The following is a 22,536-nucleotide window of genomic DNA, read 5'->3' as shown; positions in this document are numbered from 1 at the left end:
CCCAAGGTGAAAGGAGCCAAAGAACTGATTGTCTGCTTTTTCCAGAACATTTAAGTTATATATTTGGTTTCCCTAAATTTCATCCTGTTCGTTGTATCCTTTTAGCTGCTGAAGAATGGATCTCCTTTAGAGAGAATATTTTTATCGGCTCACATTAATAAGGTGTATAACAAAGGGTTTTTGACATTATTCTTAGATAATACATAGATAATGTACAATTAAATTATACAGTAGTGTCAGCTTTTTATGTTTTACTAGAATCAAGTGGGCTAGATATGTCTTGTCATGTGTTGGCTTGGCTAGACCATAAAGTTTGCAAACAGGTGTGAAGAATTTTACTGTTACAGTAGAGTCTCACTTATCCAAGATAAACGGGCCAGCAGAACATTGGATAATAAGGAGGAGTTTGAAAAAAAGCCTATTAAACATAAAATTACATTATGATTTTACAAATTAAGCATCAAAACATCATGTTTTACAAGAAATTGACAGAAAAAGCAGTTCAATACACAGTAATGTTATGTAGTAATTACTGTATTTACTAATTTAGCACCAAAACATTGCAACATTTACTACAAAAACAATGACTACTAAAAGGCAGACTGCCTTGGATAATACAGAACCTTGGATAAGTGAAGCTTGGATAAGTGAGACTCTATTGTATTCTCTTTCAATACATTCTTCCTCCCTAAAAGTTTGTGGCTTGGTTATTAGTCAGTAGATATATTATCCATATGTCCATCACCAGCTTAGAGTGGAATCTTTTCTAGATGCATAGTGGAACAGACTTTATAGCTGAGCTAGTTTTGGCTATTCAGATGGGTCAGTCATCAAGCAGATTAATATTATCTTCAGATCTGATCCTTTACAACAAACTAATTGGCCCAGCACATTTGGCAGAAGATGTTGGGATTTAGTTGTTTCCTAAAAATGATCCCTTTCTTGCATCATTCATTTTTCTTTAAAAAGTAATATTTTCTTCTTTGTTGCAAATATTATGTCTGAATATACTAGCCCCTAATTCTGTTTTAAATCTTCATTCCCCTCCTGTAAGCATTTAATTCAGGGTAAAAATGTTGTATTGCACTCCTGTATTAATGACCAGTGATGATAAGAACTGTATATTACAAGGGCTATCCACAAAGTAGGTTACGTTTCGGATTTTAAAAAGGACAAAGTATAAGAGAAATGAATTTGAAAAGGTCTGCCCCAGTAAATTTGCCGCCTCTCTCCTCCGTTTCCAACAATGGGGGCGTGGCTGGCAGCGCAGCGTTTTGGCTACGCTGCAGGAAGTGTCAGAACCCTGGCAGCTGGGCACCAATAACCTACACGGAGGCCAGTCTCTATCTAATATCTTTATTAAGGAAATATATAAAAGCAATAAAAACAAGTGAAGAATATAGTTCAGAAGTAGACCTTTCAAATGAGGTCAAATATAGTCCAAAAATGTATTGTCCAATAAATGATATTAGAGTTCAAAGTTTTAATCCACTTGACCGAAACACACACTCTTGCCAAGCAATAGTGTGGGGAAATGTCAGAGTCTTAGAAGTCCATTGAAACTTGACAACAAGGCTGGAAATAAACTTGATTCTTGACTAGGTCCGTGACTGGAACAAGCAAACATGAAGCGTGGAACAGGGTCCGTGGTTAAACTGCAAGGCAAGGCTTGAAAGCTTGATCCGGGAAGCTAGGAACTGGGGTTACGAAGTCCACACACGATCTCACTCCTCAAGCTGAACAATTGACTCCGCAAGGAATCTCTCGCGCCAAACCCCTATATTGGGTCTCGTTTTCCCGCCAACAATCTCTTTCCCTAGAGAACGAGAAGCGAAACCCAACTCTATCCAGGTGCATGACTCCTTAGAATTTCCCAAGGGAAACAGGCTTAATCAGTCTTTTGTCTGGCAGCGATTCTTAAACTTCTCCGATTAGCTTCTCTAACTCCTCTGTCTCTCGAATAAGATTCCTTCCTGGGAAACGGAGGGGAGTACTGCCCAAGGCCTGTTTCACTGAATTCTTGAGGGCAAACATCAACATCCGGCAGGTGAAGGGACTCCGGCTCTTGTTGAACCGGCGAAAACCCCATGTTTTCATCTTCATCTGCCACGATAGTATCGGGAACAGGACTACAAGGCCCATGAGGCATCACAGGAAGGGAGAAGGGGGAAAGGCTGAGGACACAAGCAGGGAATTTACTGGAGCAGTACTTTTCAAACTCATTTATCTATATGAGACGTGTCTAGATTTCAGTGGGGATTACGTGAGATTGTAGTTTTGGAATGTGTCTTTCAGCTGCATATGGTAAATGATTTCTCCTATACTTTGTCCTTTTTAAAATCCAAAACGTAACCTACTTTGTGGATAGCCCTCGTATATGTATATGTGGGCAACTCTGCGATAAATTCCTGCAAAAATTCAGGCTCAAAGGCTTTTATGCCCCTGTCATCATTTCAGAACCATTTGGATACAAAGCAAAACTGTCAGATTGAATTCTAAGTATAGTATTTTGAATGTAGGCATTGGTATTGTAGTAGTCCTCTCCTCCTGATGCTTCAGTGGCCTGCTTTTAAAGGGATTCATCCTTAATCTATCACATTTAGATCTTTCAACGTTCAGTGTTTGATGATCTCTTCAGGTTGGATCATAGTAGTTTAATTTGCTATGATCTCATATCAGTATTCTTTAGCTGCTCTTCCTTCAGCAAATAGCTCATTTTATCTCAATTTGGATGTTACAGAGAATTCTGGGGAGTGTTCACCTGAGAAATGCCCTTCAGCTGTGTACTTCTTTTCAGTTTTGTCCTGCATAATCTGTGTGAAGAGCAGAGCGACAAAAAGATATTTGGAAAGCTTGTCTTCTGTTATTGATTGTAATGACAAATTCCATGATTACATTCTAAGTACTATGATGTTTCTTTGAAACATCATTTAAAACCAGTACCCTGCCTGACTGTCCTGCCAGACTATCATAGGGCATAGTTGTAGAATCAGAGAATCGTGGAGTTAGAAGAGACCCCAAGAGCCCACCTGTCCCAACCCGTTCTGCAATGTAGGAACACACAATCAAAACACTTCCAACAGATGACCATTGAGCCTCTGCTTAACTCCCCATCCCCCTCAGAAAAAGACTCCATCACACTCTGAGGGGCCTTCCACACAGCCCTATATCCCAGAATATCAAGGCAGAAAATCCCACTTTATCTGAGTGTAGAATCAGATAACCCAGTTCAAAGCAGATATTGTGGGATTTTCTGCCTTGATATTCTGGGATATAGGGTGTGTGGAAGGGCCCTCAGAGTGTGGTGGAGTCTCTTTCTGAGGGGTGGAGCTGTGTGGAAGGGGCCCTGAGGCAGCATATCCCACTGCAGAACACCTCTTCCCATTTGGAAATGTTTGGCAGTGGAAATGAGCAAAAAAGAGTGTTTCTCTCTCTTTTTAAATTACCCTCTCTATTGCTAATATAGCTAGAAACATTTTTGTCTTCCCAATTTTTCCTAGACATTCTCACCCTGATTTTATTCCATTTCCATCCTCAAGTTATCCGCTAAAGAAAAAACCACAAATATACAAACCTGCCTACCAAACTTGCAGTATGCTCCAAGAAGACAGTATTGTTGTTCCAGTATCTGATTATAATGTGAGGTTTGATAAGTGTGACAGTATTATAAAAGTATTGATATTTTGTCATCATTAATTTCAATGTATCTTTTTCTCTAGTTATTTAAACGTAGAAATGTTGCCACAGCTGATGAAGAAGCAGAGGAAGAAGTTATGTCAGATGGCGGATTTCATGAAACTCAAATGAATAATATGGAAATGACTTCTGTAAGTAGCAAAAGGCCTGACAGCTCCATTTAGGATTTTTTTTTCTATAGTACCATGGTGATTTCTAAAGCTGGAATTTCAGACATATTTTCTTGAAAGATGTTAACATCAAATATCTTGGACATTCTCATGCTGAGCGTATTTAGTAAGAAGGTGTTGCTTTCAAAAGAACACATTGCATTTAGTAAGAGATTGTTCTATTAAATCTCCCATATTCCATTTCTCTTTTTCTAACAGCTGTCATGGATTTTTAGTGCACCTCTGTTGGTTTTGTTTCAGTATTTTTGCCATATGGATGCTCAGGTACTTTGGTATGTTTCGTTTTTCTGCAAAAAGTTACTAAAATCCATCTGGAGATAAAAGATATTCTTAACCCTTACTCACTGAGGTGGAATATTTTATTCCCCAGAATCATAAAGCATAAAAGGCAAGAATATAAACCATAAGATAAAATAGAAAGACAAAAACTGTAGAGATGCATTTTCTTAATATAAAAACATATTACTACAGTAGAGTCTCGCTTATCCAACATTCTGGATTTTCCAACGCATTTTTGTAGTCAATGTTTTCAATACGTCGTGATATTTTGGTGCTAAATTCGTAAATACAGTAATTACTACATAGCATTACTGCGCATTGAACTACTTTTTCTGTCAAATTTGTTGTTAAACATGTTTTGGTGCTTAATTTGTAAAATTATAACCTAATTTGATGTGTAATAGGCTTTTCCTTAATCCCTCCTTATATTCACTTATCCAACATTCTTCTGGCCCGTTTATGTTGGATAAGTGAGACTCTACTGTACTACAATGGCTAGAACCCCACACTACTAAACATTAGCTATATACAAATCTAAAGTGCCTACAGGCTTTACATTCTCTGCCTAATTGTTTTATTTTCTTAATTTTCCACACCCATAAAAAGAAGAAAAAACATTAGTACACCCTTTCCCCGTAATATGACAGTCTTCTAGTTCGAAAAACCAATAATTGAGGTTTGATCTCATCTTTGATAAAGAAATGTTATAAATAGGCCCCAGTCTTTTTATGAAATTGACTATTCTGACATTAGTCTACAGACAACAGGAGTAGGGAAAACTCAAGATAAAAATTTATTGCCATATTATACAATTTTGTTCATATCACCAAATGTACATACATTGTGCTACAAATAAAACATGTTAATTTGCTTCAATAAAATAATAAAAAAGAGTTGATTAACATCTTTTAAGAGAATGGAATTATGTTTTGCTATGTGTTCTAAAGCCTGTTCTAAACTGTCTAGTAGTCATTAGTGATAACTAAAAGAATTCTTGATCTCTCTCTTTTAGGATAAGTATTCCAGATATTTAGAAAGAAGTAAAGCAGAATTAGTTACAACTCACTTGATTTGACCTGGATTAGGTTATTCATTTTATTAAATTTCCAAAGGGGAATGTAGTTCTGATGAAAGGAAACAGGATCATGATTAACCCTGGTAATTTTGTTTCTGATCTTGGGCTCGTGTAGATTTTCACAGTGAATTAGTTATGTTATGGAAAGGTAAAGGTTTCCCCCTGACATTAAGTCTAGTCGTGTCCGACTCTGGGGTTTGGTGCTCATCTCCATTTCTAAGCCGAAGAGCCGGCGTTGTCCATAGATGTCTCCAAGGTCATGTGGCCGGCATGACTGCATGGAGTGCTGTTACATTGTTGCTGGATCCATACCTTTTGATCTACTCACATTTGCATGTTTTCAAACTGCTAGGTTTCCAGAATCTGGGGCTAATAGCAGGAGCTCACTCCGCTCCCCGGATTCGAACCTCTGACTTTTCAGTCAGCAAATCCAGCAGCTCAGTGGTTTAATCTGCTGTGCCATCAGGGGCTCCATAGTTCCGTTAGTAGATTATTATTATTATTTGGATTTATCCTGAAAAATTTGACTTTCCACTTGTATCAGCCAAAATGTAAGGAAACCAAAACATAATAATCTACTTAGTTCCATTAGTAGATTATTATGTTTTGGTTTCCATACATTTTGGCTGATACAAGTGGAGAGTCAAATTTATTAGGATGAATCCAAATGTCCTTTGTGGAAAGGTGTTGCCCAGGAGGTGCTTAAATCCACAAATCCTGGGAAATGCCCTCTTTCTTCCCATGGCTCTGGTTGATGACAGCTCAGCTCTGTAACCCATACCTGCAGGGAAGTTGACAAAATAACAAGGCATAATCTTACAATTTTGCAGATCACTTTGCCTCAGCACAGACTAGATGAGTTATTTTTCTGCCTGGATGGATGGGGAGAGACTCTTTTATCAGGGATTGTGCTAAATCACAAGGAGTTTTCCAGAGCAGTGAAACAGCTCCTACTTTTTCACTACATGACTCTCTTCAGTCCTTGAAGAAACTTAATAAAACATTTTGACTCTGGTTGAAAGTACTTTTTGAGGTTGTAACTACATTCTTCTGCATTCTCTACAAAGGCATGTTTATTTTATTTAGCTGCTGTTAAATGCACAAGACCATGTTTAATGTTCTTTATCTGTTCTTTAGACTAAGGTCTGTACATTTTAGTTGGATTATTATATTAATAGAAGCATTTTTTGAAGGCAAATATTTACAAAAACGTAATTTAATTTTAGAAGCACCCATATAATTATTTGGCTAAATTTCTTTAACAGAATAAGTATTCTAATAGCAGCATTTTTTGTTTATACATTTTTAGGGAAATTTTAATTTCAAGGTAAAATTTAGATTATTTGTCTAGTCACTGATCCCTTTCTTGTTTAAGGAATTGTAGTCCCCTTTATCATAAAAACCTCCATATAATTTCTTTCAGTCATATGGTTACTGTCAGCTGAGCGTAATAGTAGCTAATATCTTGTATTTTGAATAACATTAATGGTAATTTAATCCTACTGCACATTATCTTTATCTTTACTATTATACACAAGATTGTTACTTGAATTAAGTTGTGGAGGTGAACAGGAGGTACCTAAACAGTTCTTGGACATATCTCATATCATACTTGCTGTAATATGAAAGGCTCATAAATATATGCCAATAATAATAATAATAATAATAATAATAATAATAATAATAATAATAATTTATTTGTATTCCGCCCTATCTCCCCAAGGGGACTCAATGGACAACAATTAATATTTTAGTCTACAGATGAGGCCAATCTCACTTTATCTATCCTTTGGAATTGTAGAGTGCCGTAATCACATCTGATATGACTGAAATGATTTTCTCCAATAGTCCGGAACAGCAGCTTTCTGCTACTCAGAAATTCCGAAAACTTCTCTCAAAAGGTGAGTGCTAGTTGTATCTATGAAAACAATATGCTTGTATTATTTATATTCACTTCTTCACTTCACTTTATTTTATTTCTTAATTAGTCGCTCTCCACTAGAGTGCTCTGAACGACTTACAATTTAAAATATCATTCCACAATATAAAAACATTCAACATAAAAACATTAAACAGTGACTATTTGGCAAATTAGATGTGATTTACTTAAATGCACAACCAAACAGCCAAGTCTTGAGCGCTTTTACAAAAGGTCGCAACTCCGACATTGCTCTAATATATGGAGGCAATGAGTTCCACAGAATTGGAGCATAGGTCGAAAAGGCTCTATGCCTTGTAGCTTCCAGGTATACCTCCCTAGAGCCCAGTACGTATAGGAGATTTTCCTGGGAGGATTGAGGTGACCACTGATGAAAAAAAAATAATGAGGCGGTCCCTAAGACATAATGGTCCTTGGCAATTTCGAGCTTTAAATGTCAGGATCAGTATCTTGTAAGAGATCCGATGTTCTATTGGTAGCCAATGCAGTTGTTTCAGAATCGGTGTAATATGGGATCTTATAGATGATCCCGCTAGCAGCCTAGCTGCTGCATTTTGGACCATTCAGATCTTCTGGGTTTTTGTCTTCGGAAGGCCGGCGTATAAGGCATTACAATAATCCAATCTAGTGGTGACTGTTGCATGGATTACCGTTGCCAATGCTTCTTTCGAAAGGTAGGATGCCAATTTCCTTGCCTGGCGAAGATGAAAAAAGGCCTGCTTACTTATGGCAGTGATCTGGGCCTCCATTGTCAGCGATGAGTCCAACACAACCCCAAGGCTTTTAACAGTAGCAGACAGAACCAGAACTTCCCCATCAAAATCAGGCAGTGACTGGATTGACTCTGGTGGCTGGCTGGGCCAGAGTATCTCAGTTTTTGCGGGATTCACTTTTAGTCTACTCGCTCGCAGCAATTCATCACTGCTTCCAAACACAGCTTAAAGTTCTCAGGAATCGTGGTTGTCTCAGGTTCAAGATGCAAGAGTAGCTGGGTATCATCTGCATACTGGTAGCACTCTATGCCAAAGCTCCGCACTAGTCTAGCAAGTGGTTGGACGTAGATGTTAAATAACAGGGGCGAAAGGATAGCACCCTGGGGAACTCCACAGCAAAGGCAGGAGCTCTCAGAGCTTTGGCCTGACCACTCTACCCTCTGTCTCCGGTCCCGGAGAAACGAATTGAACCATTTAAGAGCTAAACCTCGTACACCAGACATAGCCAATCGATGGATCAGCAAGTCATGGTCCACGGTGTCGAATGCAGCTGTAAGATCCAAGAGTACCAATAGCGCTGATCCGCCCCAGTCTAACTGATGACGAATTTCGTCAGTAATATCTACCAAGACAGTCTCTGTCCCATGACCTGAACGAAAGCCTGATTGAAAGGGGTCTAAGCCCGCAGTCTCATCTAAGAATTGCTGTAGCTGTCCCGCCACTGTCCGTTCAATCACCTTGCTCAAAAACGGAAGGTTTGAAACTGGGCGATAGTTACTAGGTATGGCGGCGTCTAGACTTGGTTTTTTCAGAAGAGGGTGAACCACTGCTTCTTTAAGACACACTGGGAAAATTCCTTGCTCCAAGGAGCTGTTAATGATGTTCCTTAAGGGATCTCGTAGTCCCTCCCAGCACTCCTTAACCAACCGGGAGGGGCAAGGGTCGAGGGAGCAGGTAGTTGGTCTTGCTGCAGCTAGAGTCTTTTCCAGATCTTCCATTTCTAATGACACAAAAAGTTCTAGAAGTTTGTCACTAAATGGCCAGAAAGCTTCTAGTTCCCTCGATGTGTCCTCTGTGGGAGGTAGCCCTTCACGAAGCAGATTGATCTTATTTATGAAGTAGCTCTGAAAGGTCTCTGCTGTAATATCTTGACTGGCCATATCTTTGGCTGGATGGGTTGGATTTATGATGTTATGAACAATTTTAAATATTTGAGCAGGTCGAGATCTGGCGGAAGCTATCAGTGAGGAATTATATTCTTTTTTGGCCTCTCTGGTGGCTGCTTCGTAGATTTTCTGATGTATTTCGAGAGCTGACTTCGATGTTTCATCAGGTTTCTTGCACCATTTACGTTCTAATCTCTTCCACTCATGTTTCATCTGACGTAATGCATCCGTGAACCACGGAGATCAGAGATTCAGAGATTATAGTCCCCTGCTTGTCAGTAATCCTTTGAGTATCTTATTGTCACCTATGGCTACTCCATGTCTAACCTCCGCTGCTTCTGTGGAGGTTAGAAATGATCAAAGATCTGGAGAATATTAGGAGCATATATAAGGAGCATCTTAAAGAGCTGGGTATGTTTAGCCTGCAGAAGAGAAGGTTGAGAGACATGATAGCCATGTATAAATATGTGAAAGGATGTCATAAGGAAAGGGAAACAGGCTTGTTTTCTGCTACTCTGAAAACTAGGACTCGAAGCAATGGGTTCAAATGACAGGAAAAGATTTTCCACCTGAACATTAGGAAGATCTTCCTTACGGTAAGAGCTGTTCAGCAGTGGAACGCTGTGCCTTAGAATGTGATGAAAGCGCCTTCCTTGAAGGCTTTTAAGCAGAGGCTGAATGGCCATCAGCTTTGATTGTGTTTTTCCTACATGGTAGGGGGTTGCAGTAGATGGCCCACGTGGTCTCTTCCAATTATGTGATTCTGTGATTCTGTATCTTCAGAGATATTATAACCCCGAATCCTTGAATTTCAGTCTGAATTCCACCTTTCTAGTCACAGGGAGCACCACCATCTTTTCTAGATTAAATTTCAATTTCTTTGCCCTCATTACTGATAACAAACACTAGTTTAGGACCAAAACAGATTCTTCAGATTGTGGTGGAAAGGAGTAATAGCTCTTGAGTGTCATCAGCATACTCATATCACCAAACTCCAAAACCCTACAGGACTTCACCCAGTGGTTTATGTGTCAGGAGCTGATTTCTGCTGCCCCAGAAGTTCACCATAAGTCTTCTCGGTGACATCTCGAGGCCAGCAGAGGTGCTGGTGGAAAGGCTGGAGTGGAGCACAGCTGGATGGACTAACTTTTTCTTGTGGGAAAATAGTGATGAGGGCTTGGGACAGGGTAATGAGTATAGTAGGAAAAGCAGGGATTTGGGGGCGAGAACATCATTAGTGACTTTTTTTGGTAGAATTCTGAGCAATAAACCAATTCCAGAGAAAACTTTGCAAGTGGTCTAAGTTGCTGGCTAGATTTTGCAGGGAGTGACATTATGTGTATGTTAAATTACATGAAGGACAGAGGTGTGCCCTGAAGGACCATAGAGACCCTCCCCCCACAATGCTACTTTCTGAGCTTATGCCCCCAGGAAGGAACAAAGACACTGTAAAACACTGCTCCCAGATTCCATCAAAAAGATAGTTGGCACTAAAAACCACTGAGAAGTCCAGTTGAACCAACAGTGGCACACCTCCTGTTTAGTTCCTGCATAGATTATCCTGCATAGACAGTCATGCCTGTCTCTGTTCCATACTCAGGTCTGACACCAGATTGAAATGTATCTAGATAATCTATTTCATCTAGAAACCCTACACACTTTATAATGGTGGCCAAATATAGTGTTAGAAACTGGCTGATTATTACAGTTGATGCTTCTATTGATAAAACATGGAATTGCATTGGCTTTTTTATTGCCACATTACACTATTAGGACCCCTGGAACACTTTCAGAAGGAACACTTTCAAGCTAGATGTCATATATCCTATATCTGTGCATTTCATGTTTTCTTTTTAGATGTAATACCTTACATTTCTCCCTGTTGAAACTCACCTTTTTAGTTTAGGCCCGTTTCTACAATTTGCCAAGGTAATGTTGAATCCTGATCTTGTCCTGTGGCTACCCTGGGTACTTGGTGTCATCTGCAAATTTGATAAGGCGGCTTCTCTATCCTAATATTGAATTTTTTGTAAATATTTCTTCTGCTTGATGTGTGGGAACAGTGTATTGTCCTTCAGCTCTGTAGTCCCAAGCATTAAATAGAATGACCGTTCAAGCAGGGAAGTGTATTGCTTATCAGGGCATAGAAGTTTTAAGCTATAACTATAGATATCAGTGGTCAAACTTTTAAATTATTTCATTTATGCCATTCTAGTTTAAATGTGCAAAAAAAAAATCACAAAAAGTATCTATTCTGATACCTTCATTTTATGTATCTTTAAATAGAACCAAATCCGCCTATAGATGAAGTCATTAGTACACCAGGAGTGGTGGCCAGGTTTGTGGAGTTCCTGAAACGGAAAGAAAACTGCACTTTACAGGTGCGTAATATCTGTGAGAGATAGAATTGCTTTACATAAAATGTTTAATATTTGCACTTAGATTTGAAACATGTCCTAGATACAATTCTAATACCGTTAAGCTTCCCTAATATGTAATGCTAAGGACCAGAAGTATTCTGTATTGTGCAGAATGTCAACAAACCTGCATAGATATATAACGAGATAAGACTAGAGATGGGATCTAAGTCTAAACATGATATTAATTCATCTTTCTTATACATCTCATCCATCTAGTCTGACAGTAATTCCATATGCAGTAATTTAATTCAATTCTATGAGTGAAACAAAGTTTGTGTATCATCAGAGAAGAAAAGTGTTACTATCTCAGCCACTCAATGTGGGCAATTTTTGGATTTTGGAACATTATGAAGTTCAGAATTCCAGAGGGAGGGGTACTCAAACCTGCACACTGCTTCTATTTTAAAAGCCAGTGCAAACATATTAATCTATTGTTTTTTAATAATCATATTTTGTTCTATATCTGTTGACATACCTGTATTCACTATTATAGTGATAAGAATATTACAGATAGCTGAGGGTGACTCTGTTGAGTTTATGACAGAGACATACTTCAAAACAACCACCTGCAAATTCATAGATTTTCAGCTACGTACTATGTTGCATCAGCTCTAATTGCTTTTATAAAATGTATTTTGAGAAAGGGATTTTAATTGCTATCAATATTACTTACTTGGTGTCCGTGACTTTAGTTGTACAAGGTGGAGCTTCTCTTATAGGAAGTCCAAAACAATCTGAAAGCAAATTTTTTTGCCACCAGCCACCCACCTCTGCCTTTGGGAAAGAGACCAGTCATATGTTCAGTGTCTGCTAAGTTTTCCGTAAGTAGCTTTGGTCGGGGAAAGGGAAGGGGGGGGGGAGGATTCCACTTAACAAGGCCACTGTAAAAAGCAGGCATCCCAGATACTTTCGCACTTTCCTGACAGGGGTCTTGTGTAAGTGGAATCCTCTCGCCTGCCCACTTCACAAATCTTTTCTGAATGTCAGAGTTTTTTGAGGAAAGATTCAGGTGACACTCGACATGTGACTAACTCCCTTTCCCCCATCGCTCATTCACAATGTATATGCAATGGAAATATTTCAAAAATCAAAAGAAATCCAAGATTTGAAAATCATGTGGCCCCAAACACTTTGCTTATACATCTTTTTAAAAGACGAGAAACTATATTTTATACACTAATACAGTAATGGGCATTATATAAACTTCTTCAACTTGAAACATCAGAAAAATAGCCAAAGAATATACATAGATTTTTCCCTTCCAGCTAGACACAGGCATAAATGCTGCTTGAAGACTATCAGCTAGCCTGTATCACTTCTAAGATGTAATTTTTACTTACAGAATTGGATGCAGAAAACAAATACAGGTGTGAAAGAGGAAGGAATGGTGTCTGAAGTATCTGCTAGATAAGGGTGGGAAAGCCATTTTGCCTCTTGCTCTTTCTAGCTGCCACGTGCATGTTATCTTGCACCCCCAGGTTAGTGTAGACTTCATGTCTTTAACAAATAGTTATTGAAAATGGCTTCTTTTGTCTCCTGTTTCAGTTTGAAGCTGCATGGGTACTGACTAACATTGCCTCTGGAAATTCCCTTCAGACTCGGATTGTGATCCAAGCAGGGGCTGTTCCTATCTTCATAGAACTACTCAGCTCAGAATTTGAAGATGTGCAAGAACAGGTTAGGTTCTCAACAGGAAACATTGAAATTTCAGTACAGAGATCAAACAAAATGGAATAGGAATAGAGAAAATGAAATACGTGTGTATGTATGTGACCCCTTGTTCTTGGGTATTGTTAGGAAAATTTTCATTCAAAAATTAATGAAGACATTTTTCTGCATATTTGTTATGAGACGATATTGACTTCTTATGAAGTTATTTTTTATAAACAATGCATATTCGCACTCTCCTCAGTGAAAACTTTTATTTCCTACCATGCTAGCAAAAACTTGTCATACTCTCCTGCTTAGTCAGAAAAAGGCTGAGCTGGAAGAATCAACTCAAGAGCCCCTCTAAATCAGGCATGTTCAAAGTCTAGCCCTGGGGCCAATTGTGACCTTCTTTCCTCTCCCCCCCCCCTTCTTGATTTCCTTCCTCTCTTTGTTCATTCCTTCCTATTTGGGAATCACGGCCCTGGAAAAGGTGGGCTCCTCAGAAGGAGAGAAAGAGGGGTGGTGGCCTTTTGTGCCCTTTGGCCTCAGGTATCACGTCTCAGTGGCCTCTTGCCTCTCCCTCTTTCTTCCCCTGCAACCTTTTCTTTATTTCTTTGCAAAGGAAGGTTCCCCAATTGCCCTCCTTGCTCGCTGCTGCCACTGCCACCATCACTGATGATGCATGGCCGGGAAGGGCGGGCACTGGAGGCCGAGCACCTGCCTGGCTACCTTCTCTCCCTTTCTTCTGTGCCCGTTGCTGCGATTCCCCCCTTGGGAAGAAAAGGGGAGATCCAGGTGTCAACTGTGTCCCCCTTGCCACAATCAAAGCCCTCCTGACAGGTGGCCATGCTGCCTCTGCTAAAAAAAAAAAACTCCAGAGAAGGAGACTCCACCAGACTCTGAGACAGCATATGCCACTGTCTGAAACAACTTGAAGGCACACAACAATAGTCCTAATCAACTTGACTCTCTCATCAGCCAAAACGCAGGCCCACACTTCCCATTAAAATGGTTATTTGTTTTATGTTTGTATTCTTTCATAATTTTTTTTGCACTACAGATAAGATATATGCAATGTGCATAGGAATGTTGTTTTTTTTTCAAACTATAATCTGCCCCCCCCCCCCAACAGACTGTGAGACTGTGAATTGGCCCTCAACTTAAAAAGTTTGGGCACCCCTGCCCTAAATGGTCCAAAGCAGGTATCCCACAGAGTGTTTCTGAATCCATGACTACAGCATTCCCAGACTTGGTTGTGAGCTGGAAAATAGAATGAGACATAGATTTTTAAAATATTTATGTATTAAAATAGACATACATTTATAAGTGTTTGTTGCGTACAGTATAATTTTCAGCTGCCTGTGTTTCATTAGTACAATTTTTTTTCGTGTCAGGAGCAACCGGAGTTGCTTCTGGAGTGAGAGAATTGGCTGTCTGCAAGGACGTTGCCCAGGGGATGCCCGGATGTTTTGATGTTTTACCATCCTTGTGGGAGGCTTCTCTCATGGAGCTAGAGCTGATAGAGGGAGCTCATCCGCGCTCTCCCCGGGTGGGATTCAAACCTGGCAGCCTTCAGGTCAGCAACCCAACCTTCAAGTCACAAGGCTTTTATCCCCTAGGCCACCGGAGGCTCCATTAGTACAAATAAAAGCATCATAGATACTAAATTAAGACCCGCTTCCTCCTTGTCTGCAGTCTTATAGGGTGGCTTTTTAGCTTGCTTTTATTATTGGGATATTGAATCACATAGAGACATAGATTTTTAAAGTATTAAGACATATCAGTTAATCGATTATAGAATTCTAGGACAAGTGCTTCATTGAGATGTATCCAAGAACTTTGTATTCTCAAAAACAATTTCTGAAAGTACAAATGGGAAGAGGACCAGCACTGGGATCTCTCCTCCCAGTTTTCCTTTCACTTTCAAGAAACATTGATGAGATGGGCACACAGAGATGGGAAAATAGGCATCCTTGAGATTTAGGGTCATGAGCCAGTTGTAATTTTGGAGTTGGGGCAGAATGAACAGGATCATTTGGAGAATCATGTAGATCTATGGGGCTTTCATGGGCTGTGTCATAATAGGGCTCTGATACATTTTGCTAGGTTAAGATCCCTTTTCCAGAGAATAAGGAATATTGTGGTTTCCTGGGAGGGGGAGGGGTGGCTGAGCCTAACAACTGTCCATCCCAAACATAAGACAGTAGGCGAGTGAGTTGTGATGGTGTTCTCAGGTCCATTGAAGAGCTAAACAATAGATGTCCAGTGCTTGTCGAATGCAGACCTCTCTCTGGGCCAGTTTGGACTGAGCCAAGGATGGTGACCTCTTTCAGGTCCCCAGGTGAGCTTGTGGAGCAACAGGAAGTTTGCCCTTAGACCTATCGGATTCTTTGGTGTCCTTTATTAAGTCCAGAGAAGCAACCAAAGCAGGAGCAATAAAGATAACTCACTTGAAATCAAATGACAGAGTGATTATCATCAATGAGGGAATTGGATTGCAGAATCTATCATATAATCTCCCCGGTGTAGCCAATTTTCCAGTCATGCATGATGCCTTTTGGCTTTTCTATGCTGATCAACTGACTCTTCAAGTGAGCATTTAACCACTTTTTCCATCAAAATAGTGCTGGTTATGACCAACAAAGCCCTATACAGCTCAAGTTCAAACTACTTAGCAGACCACATCTTCTAGTACATCCATTTTAATTGAAGGGAATTAAGTCGTATTTTTTTTTTATTTTTTGTAAGTTAAAAAAAGGAATTCCTCTGATTTTCAAGTTATGTCTTTAATTTTATATCTGTTTTCCCTAAAATGACCTTCTAATGCTGATATATTCCTTACTTTTACATTTTAAAAGTATTTTGATACATTCTCTGCAATAGTTGGGTTTTTAAAAATAATGTCAGTGGCTTAATCTTGATTGTTTAGGTTTTATTTTCTTCCATACAGTAGAGTCTCACTTATCCAAGCTAAACGGGCCAGCAGAAGCTTGGATAAGCGAATATCTTGGATAACATCAATTAGGTTATGATTTTACAAATTAAGCAACAAAACATCATGTTATGCAACAAATTTGACAGATAAAGTAGTTCACTACGCAGTAATGTTATGTATTTACGTATTTACGAATTTAGCACCAAAATATCATGATATATTGAAAACATTGACTACAAAAATGGCTTGTATAATCCAGAGGCTTGGATAAGCAAGGCTTGGATAAGTGAGACTCGACTACTTATTTTTGTAGTTGTCAGCCTTACCATGATCTTTGGGGATTGGTGGGTGACCTCATTAAAATGTTGATCCAATTGGCAAAATAATGAGAAAACTCACTATGATCATATGTAACTCTCTCTCTCTCTCTCTGAACATGAGGCATTGGGAAACAACAGAGGGCGAGGGCTATTGTCCCTATGTTATTTTGGAGTCTTACCAAATCCTCTAATTGGCCACTTGGTTATTAGTTGGCTGTAGGTTAGCTTTGGGATCAATTCAGAGTATTGATTTTATCTAGTTGATGTGGAATCTAGTTATCAGAAGAACTCCTTATTAACCTGGATATCAAAATTGCTCTCAGATGCCTTGCTCCACGTGGTAGGAAATAGAGTTTTTCTTGTAACTTTTTCAAGGTTTTTTTTTTTTTTCTAATTTGGGGGTCGCTTTTGGGATATCTTTCCCCAGTAGAAACTTGCCTGTGAAAGAACATGTGGTAATATCTTCAAAGACTGTGAGATTTTCATCAACATTTAGTTTCATGTTACCCCTCACAAGCAGAAACACTGTGTCACGAAGGACCACTGTCCTTGTAGGTGCCGCTGAGGCTCTTCCTTTTCTAAAGGAAGGAGAGCTCCTTCCCTGCCCATTTTCCGCCAGGAATTGAAAACATGGTTGTTCCAGAGCATGTTTGAATGAATAGGCCCAATAGAGCTGTCATCAGAATACTTCTTTATGTTTTAAAAGCGTATGGCACTTTACTCCTCATGGTGTCTGTGGAATGCACACATATTGGTAATTCCCTGCACCTATGCAGCTTGTCCGGAACTTAAAACAGCTGTATGTAGTTTGGCTACAGCCCCACCCACCTTCCCCTGAAGGTATATAGCCTCAGGTGGGGATGTAGCCCACGTTCCTTTTTTTGCCGCCGTAGCAGCATTGAGGAACTTGCTTTTAGTTTGGCTTTTTTGTTTTTGCATTGTGGCTCAGGTCCAGTTAGCCAGCATGGCCCTTAGATTTAAGAAATGCTCGGGCTGTAGGGGAAAACTCCCAGACTCGGATGGCCATGAGAGATGCCTCCTTTGCCTGGGTGAGACGCACTCCGTGAAGACCTGCGGGGTTTGCAAGGCATTCACACCCCAGGCCAGGAAGAATAGGGAGGCGCGGCTGAAGGCGCTCCTGTATGAGCGCGCGCTCTTCCCTATTGAGCTGGAGAAGCGGCAGCTCCCTCCACCTTCTCCGGCCGTTACCCGGCCGAGTCAGCCACCACCTACCTCTCCGCGGGCCTCGGCTTCCAGGCGGCCACGCTCCCCGTCTCCGGAGCGAACCCGGTCTCCCCAGACCCCGGGAGAAGAGCGAGGCCGCAAAAAGAAAAAGAGGCGCAGGGACGCGGATTCAGCAGCGTCCCCAGCCATGCGGCCAGCGGCGCAGACGGTTGCATCCGGGTCCTCTCAGGCCCCGCCCACCGCAGCGCAGAGGCCGCATGAGGCCGGGCGAGCCACGCCGAGGACGCCAGGCCAGCAAGCAGGTGCGGAGCTCCTCCCCGAAGCGGAGGCAGCCCCCCGCTCAGGGACCCAGACCGCTGTGCTGCACACAGCTGAGGGGTTGGACCATCGGGACCAGCGGCAGACAGCCGCCTCCGCGGGATTCGGGGGCTTGGGTGAGCAGAAGCTATCCCCTTTAGGGCATGGGCCTGCCTCGACCTCCTTGCCGTGTATACCATCGCCTCTGCCCTCCTTCTATGCCTCCAGCAGCCCCTCCCAGGCCGGCCTCTCACAGTTTGCCTCCCCCAGGAGGGAGGGGGCTGAATCGGGCAGCCTAGTCACTTGGTATGGTGACTCGGTGGGCTGGGATGGGCCATACCGTAATGACTTCATACATCGGTCCCCAGGGGGCCGGGCCTATGTGTTTGGACCCGTCCTGGTTCCAGAGGACCAGAGGGCCCAGCCTCCACTCTCATCCTTGCGAAATCGCCCACAGCCCTTACAAGCCTCCCATACCGAGGCCTCCATGAGTGCTCCAGGAGTGGATCCTATCTCACTTTCTGGTTCCCATACTTCTTGTTCCGTGGTGGAACAGTACCAGGAAGGGCAGGACGAGACGTCTGTGGCTGCGGACACTGCTTCCCTTCCGGCCTTGTTGTCACGTCTTACTAAGGCCCTCAAGGTCCCAGTGGCGGCCCCTCAGAAGCCCGTAGAGGACTTCTTGTTTCCTTCTGACCAGCAGCAGCAGGCTCCGCTCCCTGCCACGGTGTTGCCAGCCATACCCTACATACTGCAACTCACCAAGACTCCTGATGTTCCTCCTCCCGCTGTAGCTCCAGTCGCTAGGAGGAATGAGCTGCTCTATAAAATTGATCTCGCAACGGCTCCCTGGGTTGCCAAACCTCCGCAGCCTAACACCATTGTGGTGTTAGCCTGGGCAGGAAGGTGCACACTGGCGCAGCCTTCGTCACGCGTCTGGCGCACTGTGGCGCATACATGGCTGCATATCAAGAATACCTTTGGAAACGTATGGGCGCATACGTAGCCTCCCCCCCCCCCCCGAGCATCAAGCCTATGCTTCGGCAGTGCACCAGGAAGCCCTTTTGCTGTCTAGAGCACAGAAAGATATGGCTAAACATACGGCGGACACTGTGGGTCACATGTTTGCCACCTCTACTGCGATACGCCGGCATGCTTGGCTGCGTGCATCAACCTTGTCGGAGGAGGGGAAAGCTCTCGCCGAAAATCTACCCTCTCATGACACCGGCCTTTTCAATCCGGAGACAGATGAGAAGCTGAAACTTAAGCAGGAGGTCAGACAGGCGGCCAACAAATATGGGTATACCACTCAGAGATACCAGGGCCGCAGCAGGTGGACACCATCCAGCACCTACAGTCGCAGGCCCTACAATGCGGGCACTAGACCTTTCTCGCAGCCGCCAGCGTCGCAGACAACTCGTCAGCCTCTGCCGTCCCGCTCTCGGCAGCAGGGTAGGGGCCGCTTCCAGTCCCAGTCCAGATGGCGCGTTTAGCGCCACCCATTCGCCCCTTGGGGCACCCACTACACGTTTGGTGACGGGTTTATCCCCGCACGACGGTGATTTTTCTTTTTCCCTTGCTGACCCTTCGGCGCTAGAGGAGCGTCAAGCCCTACCAGGGGTACATTTTACGTTTGGGTCACGCCTGCAGCAGTTTTCGGCGGCGTGGACCGCCATTACCACGGATAGGTGGGTTTTGGATGTAGTCCAGAATGGCTACTCAGTTGATTTCCATACGCGGCCAGCTACAGGCCACGTTAGGGCCACCCAGCCATCGGAAGTTTTGTGGCAAGAGGTGTGCACTTTGCTAGATAAAGGGGCAGTGATCCCCTTGCACCCCAGTTCTTTTTCTAGGGCATTTTTTTCTAAGTATGTTTTAGTTTCAAAGAAGGGCGGAGGTCAGCGCCCTATTTTGGATTTGAGAGCCCTCAACACTTATATCTGGGCACCCACTTTTCGGATGGTAACTCTTGCGACCATTCTCCCTCTCCTCCCGGAGGGGGCGTGGTTCGCGACAATTGACCTCCGAGACGCTTATTTCCACATAGCTTCGCGACATCATCGTTTTTTATCTTTTATGATTGGCAATAAAGCATTTTCTTTCCGCGTCCTCCCCTTCGGGATCTCCACGGCTCCCCGGGTATTTACAAAAGTGATGGCGGCGGTGGCGGCACACCTGAGGACCCAGGCGGTCACGGTGTTCCCGTACATCGATGACTGGCTGCTGGTCGCGGTTTCCCGCCACCACCTCCTCCACGATATTAGCTTCACTCTTTCGCTTCTCCAGACCCTGGGTCTGGTTGTGAATCACACAAAATCCAACCTCCAGCCGTCGCAGAGAACCAAGTTCATCGGGGCTCTTCTCGACTCGACCTCCCGGAGAGCATACTTACCAGAGGAGCGCTTTCTCGCACTTCGCTCATCACTGTTGCGGATAAGACACCAGCCCTTGGTGCGGGCAGACCACATCCAGTCTGCGCTGGGCTATATGGCATCAACGTCAGTCACTCCGTTGGCACGACTTCGGATGCGACCCCTTCAATCTTGGTTTCTCCAAAGCTTCAGGCCATTGCGGGACGACCCTTCCACGCTGCTCACCCCGCCGCCGCACGTCCGCCACTCCGTGCTCTGGTGGCTGTCCAGGACAAACGCCTGCAAGGGCATGCCCTTCCGTGTTCGGGACCCATCCCGTACCATCACGACAGACGCCTCTCCCCTCGGGTGGGGCGCCCATACCGGACGCCTTGCCGTGCGCGGCCAGTGGACACCAGCCGAGCGCAAGCGACATATCAACCTGCTGGAGCTCCTCGCCTTGTACAAGGCCCTGCAGACCTTTCAAGACATCCTGAGGGGGCATGCAGTACAAGTTTGTACAGACAATACCACGGTGGTCTGGTATGTGAACAAGCAAGGGGGCACGAGGTCCCGCGCCCTACTGTCTCTCACCGTGACGATCTGGAATTGGTGCGTGGAGAACGCCATCCTACTGTCTGCAGTACACCTGCCAGGACACTCCAACGTCTTGGCCGACCACCTCAGCAGGACTCCGAGCACCGGCCACGAGTGGTCCCTCCACGGCGACGAAGTGGCAGCGATATTTCGTCGCTGGGGCTGTCCAGCCATAGACTTGTTCGCATCCCAGGACAATGCCAAGTGCGATCTCTTCTGCGCCTGGGGGACGAAGCCGGCCGGGACGCGTTGCCTCGGGGACGCGTTCCTCTTTCGCTGGACAGGCCCTCTTCTGTACCCGTTTCCGCCCACTCCACTCCTATCCAGGGTAGTGTCCAAGCTGTATCATGACAAGGCGGACGCCATCGTGATAGCACCCTGGTGGCCGCTCCAGCCCTGATTCCCCCTCTTGGCAGCCATGGCAGACGGACGTCATTACGACCTTCCCCGCCGGCCAGATCTTCTGACGTGCGAGAGGGACACAGTCCGCCACCCGGACATCCACTGGCTTCATCTCGTGGCGTGGAGAGTGCGCCCCAACCATTCTCCAAAGCCGTGCTGGACATACTGGCAGCAGCGCACAGACCGTCCACCCAGTGGTCATACGCTTACAAGTGGGAGAAGTTCACAGAATTCGCGGAGCAGCAGGGGGCTGACCCGCTAGCTGCGCCAACACCCCTCTTGTTGGACTTCCTCGCCTCCCTGGCGCACAGAGGCATGGCACTCTCCTCTGTCAAATGTTACCTAGCGGCGATCTCTGCCTATCGAAAGCGACATGGCCTCATGTCTTGCTTCCAGGACCCCATGGTCCAGGTTTTCCTGCAGGGCTATAAAAACACCTATCCACCTCGCGCCCTCCCGCCGCCCGCTTGGCAACTTCGTCTTGTTCTCTCGGCGCTCACAAAGGCCCCGTTTGAGCCTCTCGCCACAATCGACCTTGCCTACCTGTCGTGGAAGACAGCCTTCTTGGTGGCTATTACGACGGCGAGACGCACCAGTGAACTCTGCGCTCTGCGCGTCGACGATCCTTACATGAGGTTCCATAAGGACAAAGTTGTGATGAGGACTGACATCGCCTTCCTTCCCAAGGTCGTTACCTTATTCCATTCGGCACAAGACATCGTGCTCCCGGCCTTTTTCCAACAGCCTGCTACTCCATTAGAACAGGCCCTTCACCTGTTAGACGTCCGCAGGGCATTGGCATTCTACGTTGAGCGAACAAAGGAGTTCAGGAAGTCTCCTCGCCTCTTCTTGAAGTATAGGGCGGACGCGAAGGGGACCCCTGTGTCTCCACAGCGGCTATCGGCGTGGGTGGTCGCCACGATTAAACTCGCATACCAGATGGCAGGACAGGAGCCGCCCTCGGGGCTCAGGGGCCACTCCACACGGGCCGTTGCGGCCTCCACAGCCTTTGGCCGCGGTGTACTCTTGGAAGAAGTCTGCAAGGCAGCGACCTGGTCTACACCACTTACCTTCGTGTCACACTACAAGGTGGATCTGCTGTCCAAGCGCCAGGCGTCCTTCGGGAGAGCGGTGCTGTTCTCAGCAGTGGCATGATGCCCTCCGACCTCGGTAAGTGGCTTGCTAATCTACCAATATGTGTGCATTCCACAGACACCATGAGGAGTAAAGTATGGTTGCTTACCTGTAACCGTGTTTCTCCGAATGGTGATCTGTGGAATCCACACATCCCCACCCATCCTCCCCGCTCACATCATGCCTCTCTCAACTGCCGCTACGGCG

General features: G+C 44.0%; 1 protein-coding gene across 1 annotated transcript in view; it reads left to right on the top strand.

Moving 5' to 3' along the window:
• The window catches only part of kpna1 (karyopherin subunit alpha 1), a 62,350-nt gene that overhangs the window by 13,255 nt on the left and 26,559 nt on the right, over positions 1-22,536 (top strand). Inside the window, exons 3-6 of the mRNA XM_003227291.4 lie at positions 3,720-3,827; positions 7,022-7,121; positions 11,325-11,419; positions 13,004-13,135. Coding sequence (XP_003227339.3) covers positions 3,720-3,827; positions 7,022-7,121; positions 11,325-11,419; positions 13,004-13,135 — 435 coding nt within the window. The remainder of the gene's footprint in view (positions 1-3,719; positions 3,828-7,021; positions 7,122-11,324; positions 11,420-13,003; positions 13,136-22,536) is intronic.

Source organism: Anolis carolinensis, chromosome 2 (genome assembly GCF_035594765.1).
Source record: "Anolis carolinensis isolate JA03-04 chromosome 2, rAnoCar3.1.pri, whole genome shotgun sequence".
Lineage (NCBI taxonomy): Eukaryota > Metazoa > Chordata > Lepidosauria > Squamata > Dactyloidae > Anolis > Anolis carolinensis.
Note: the sequence above shows the minus strand (reverse complement) of the source record. Positions and strands in the feature narration are given on the sequence as shown.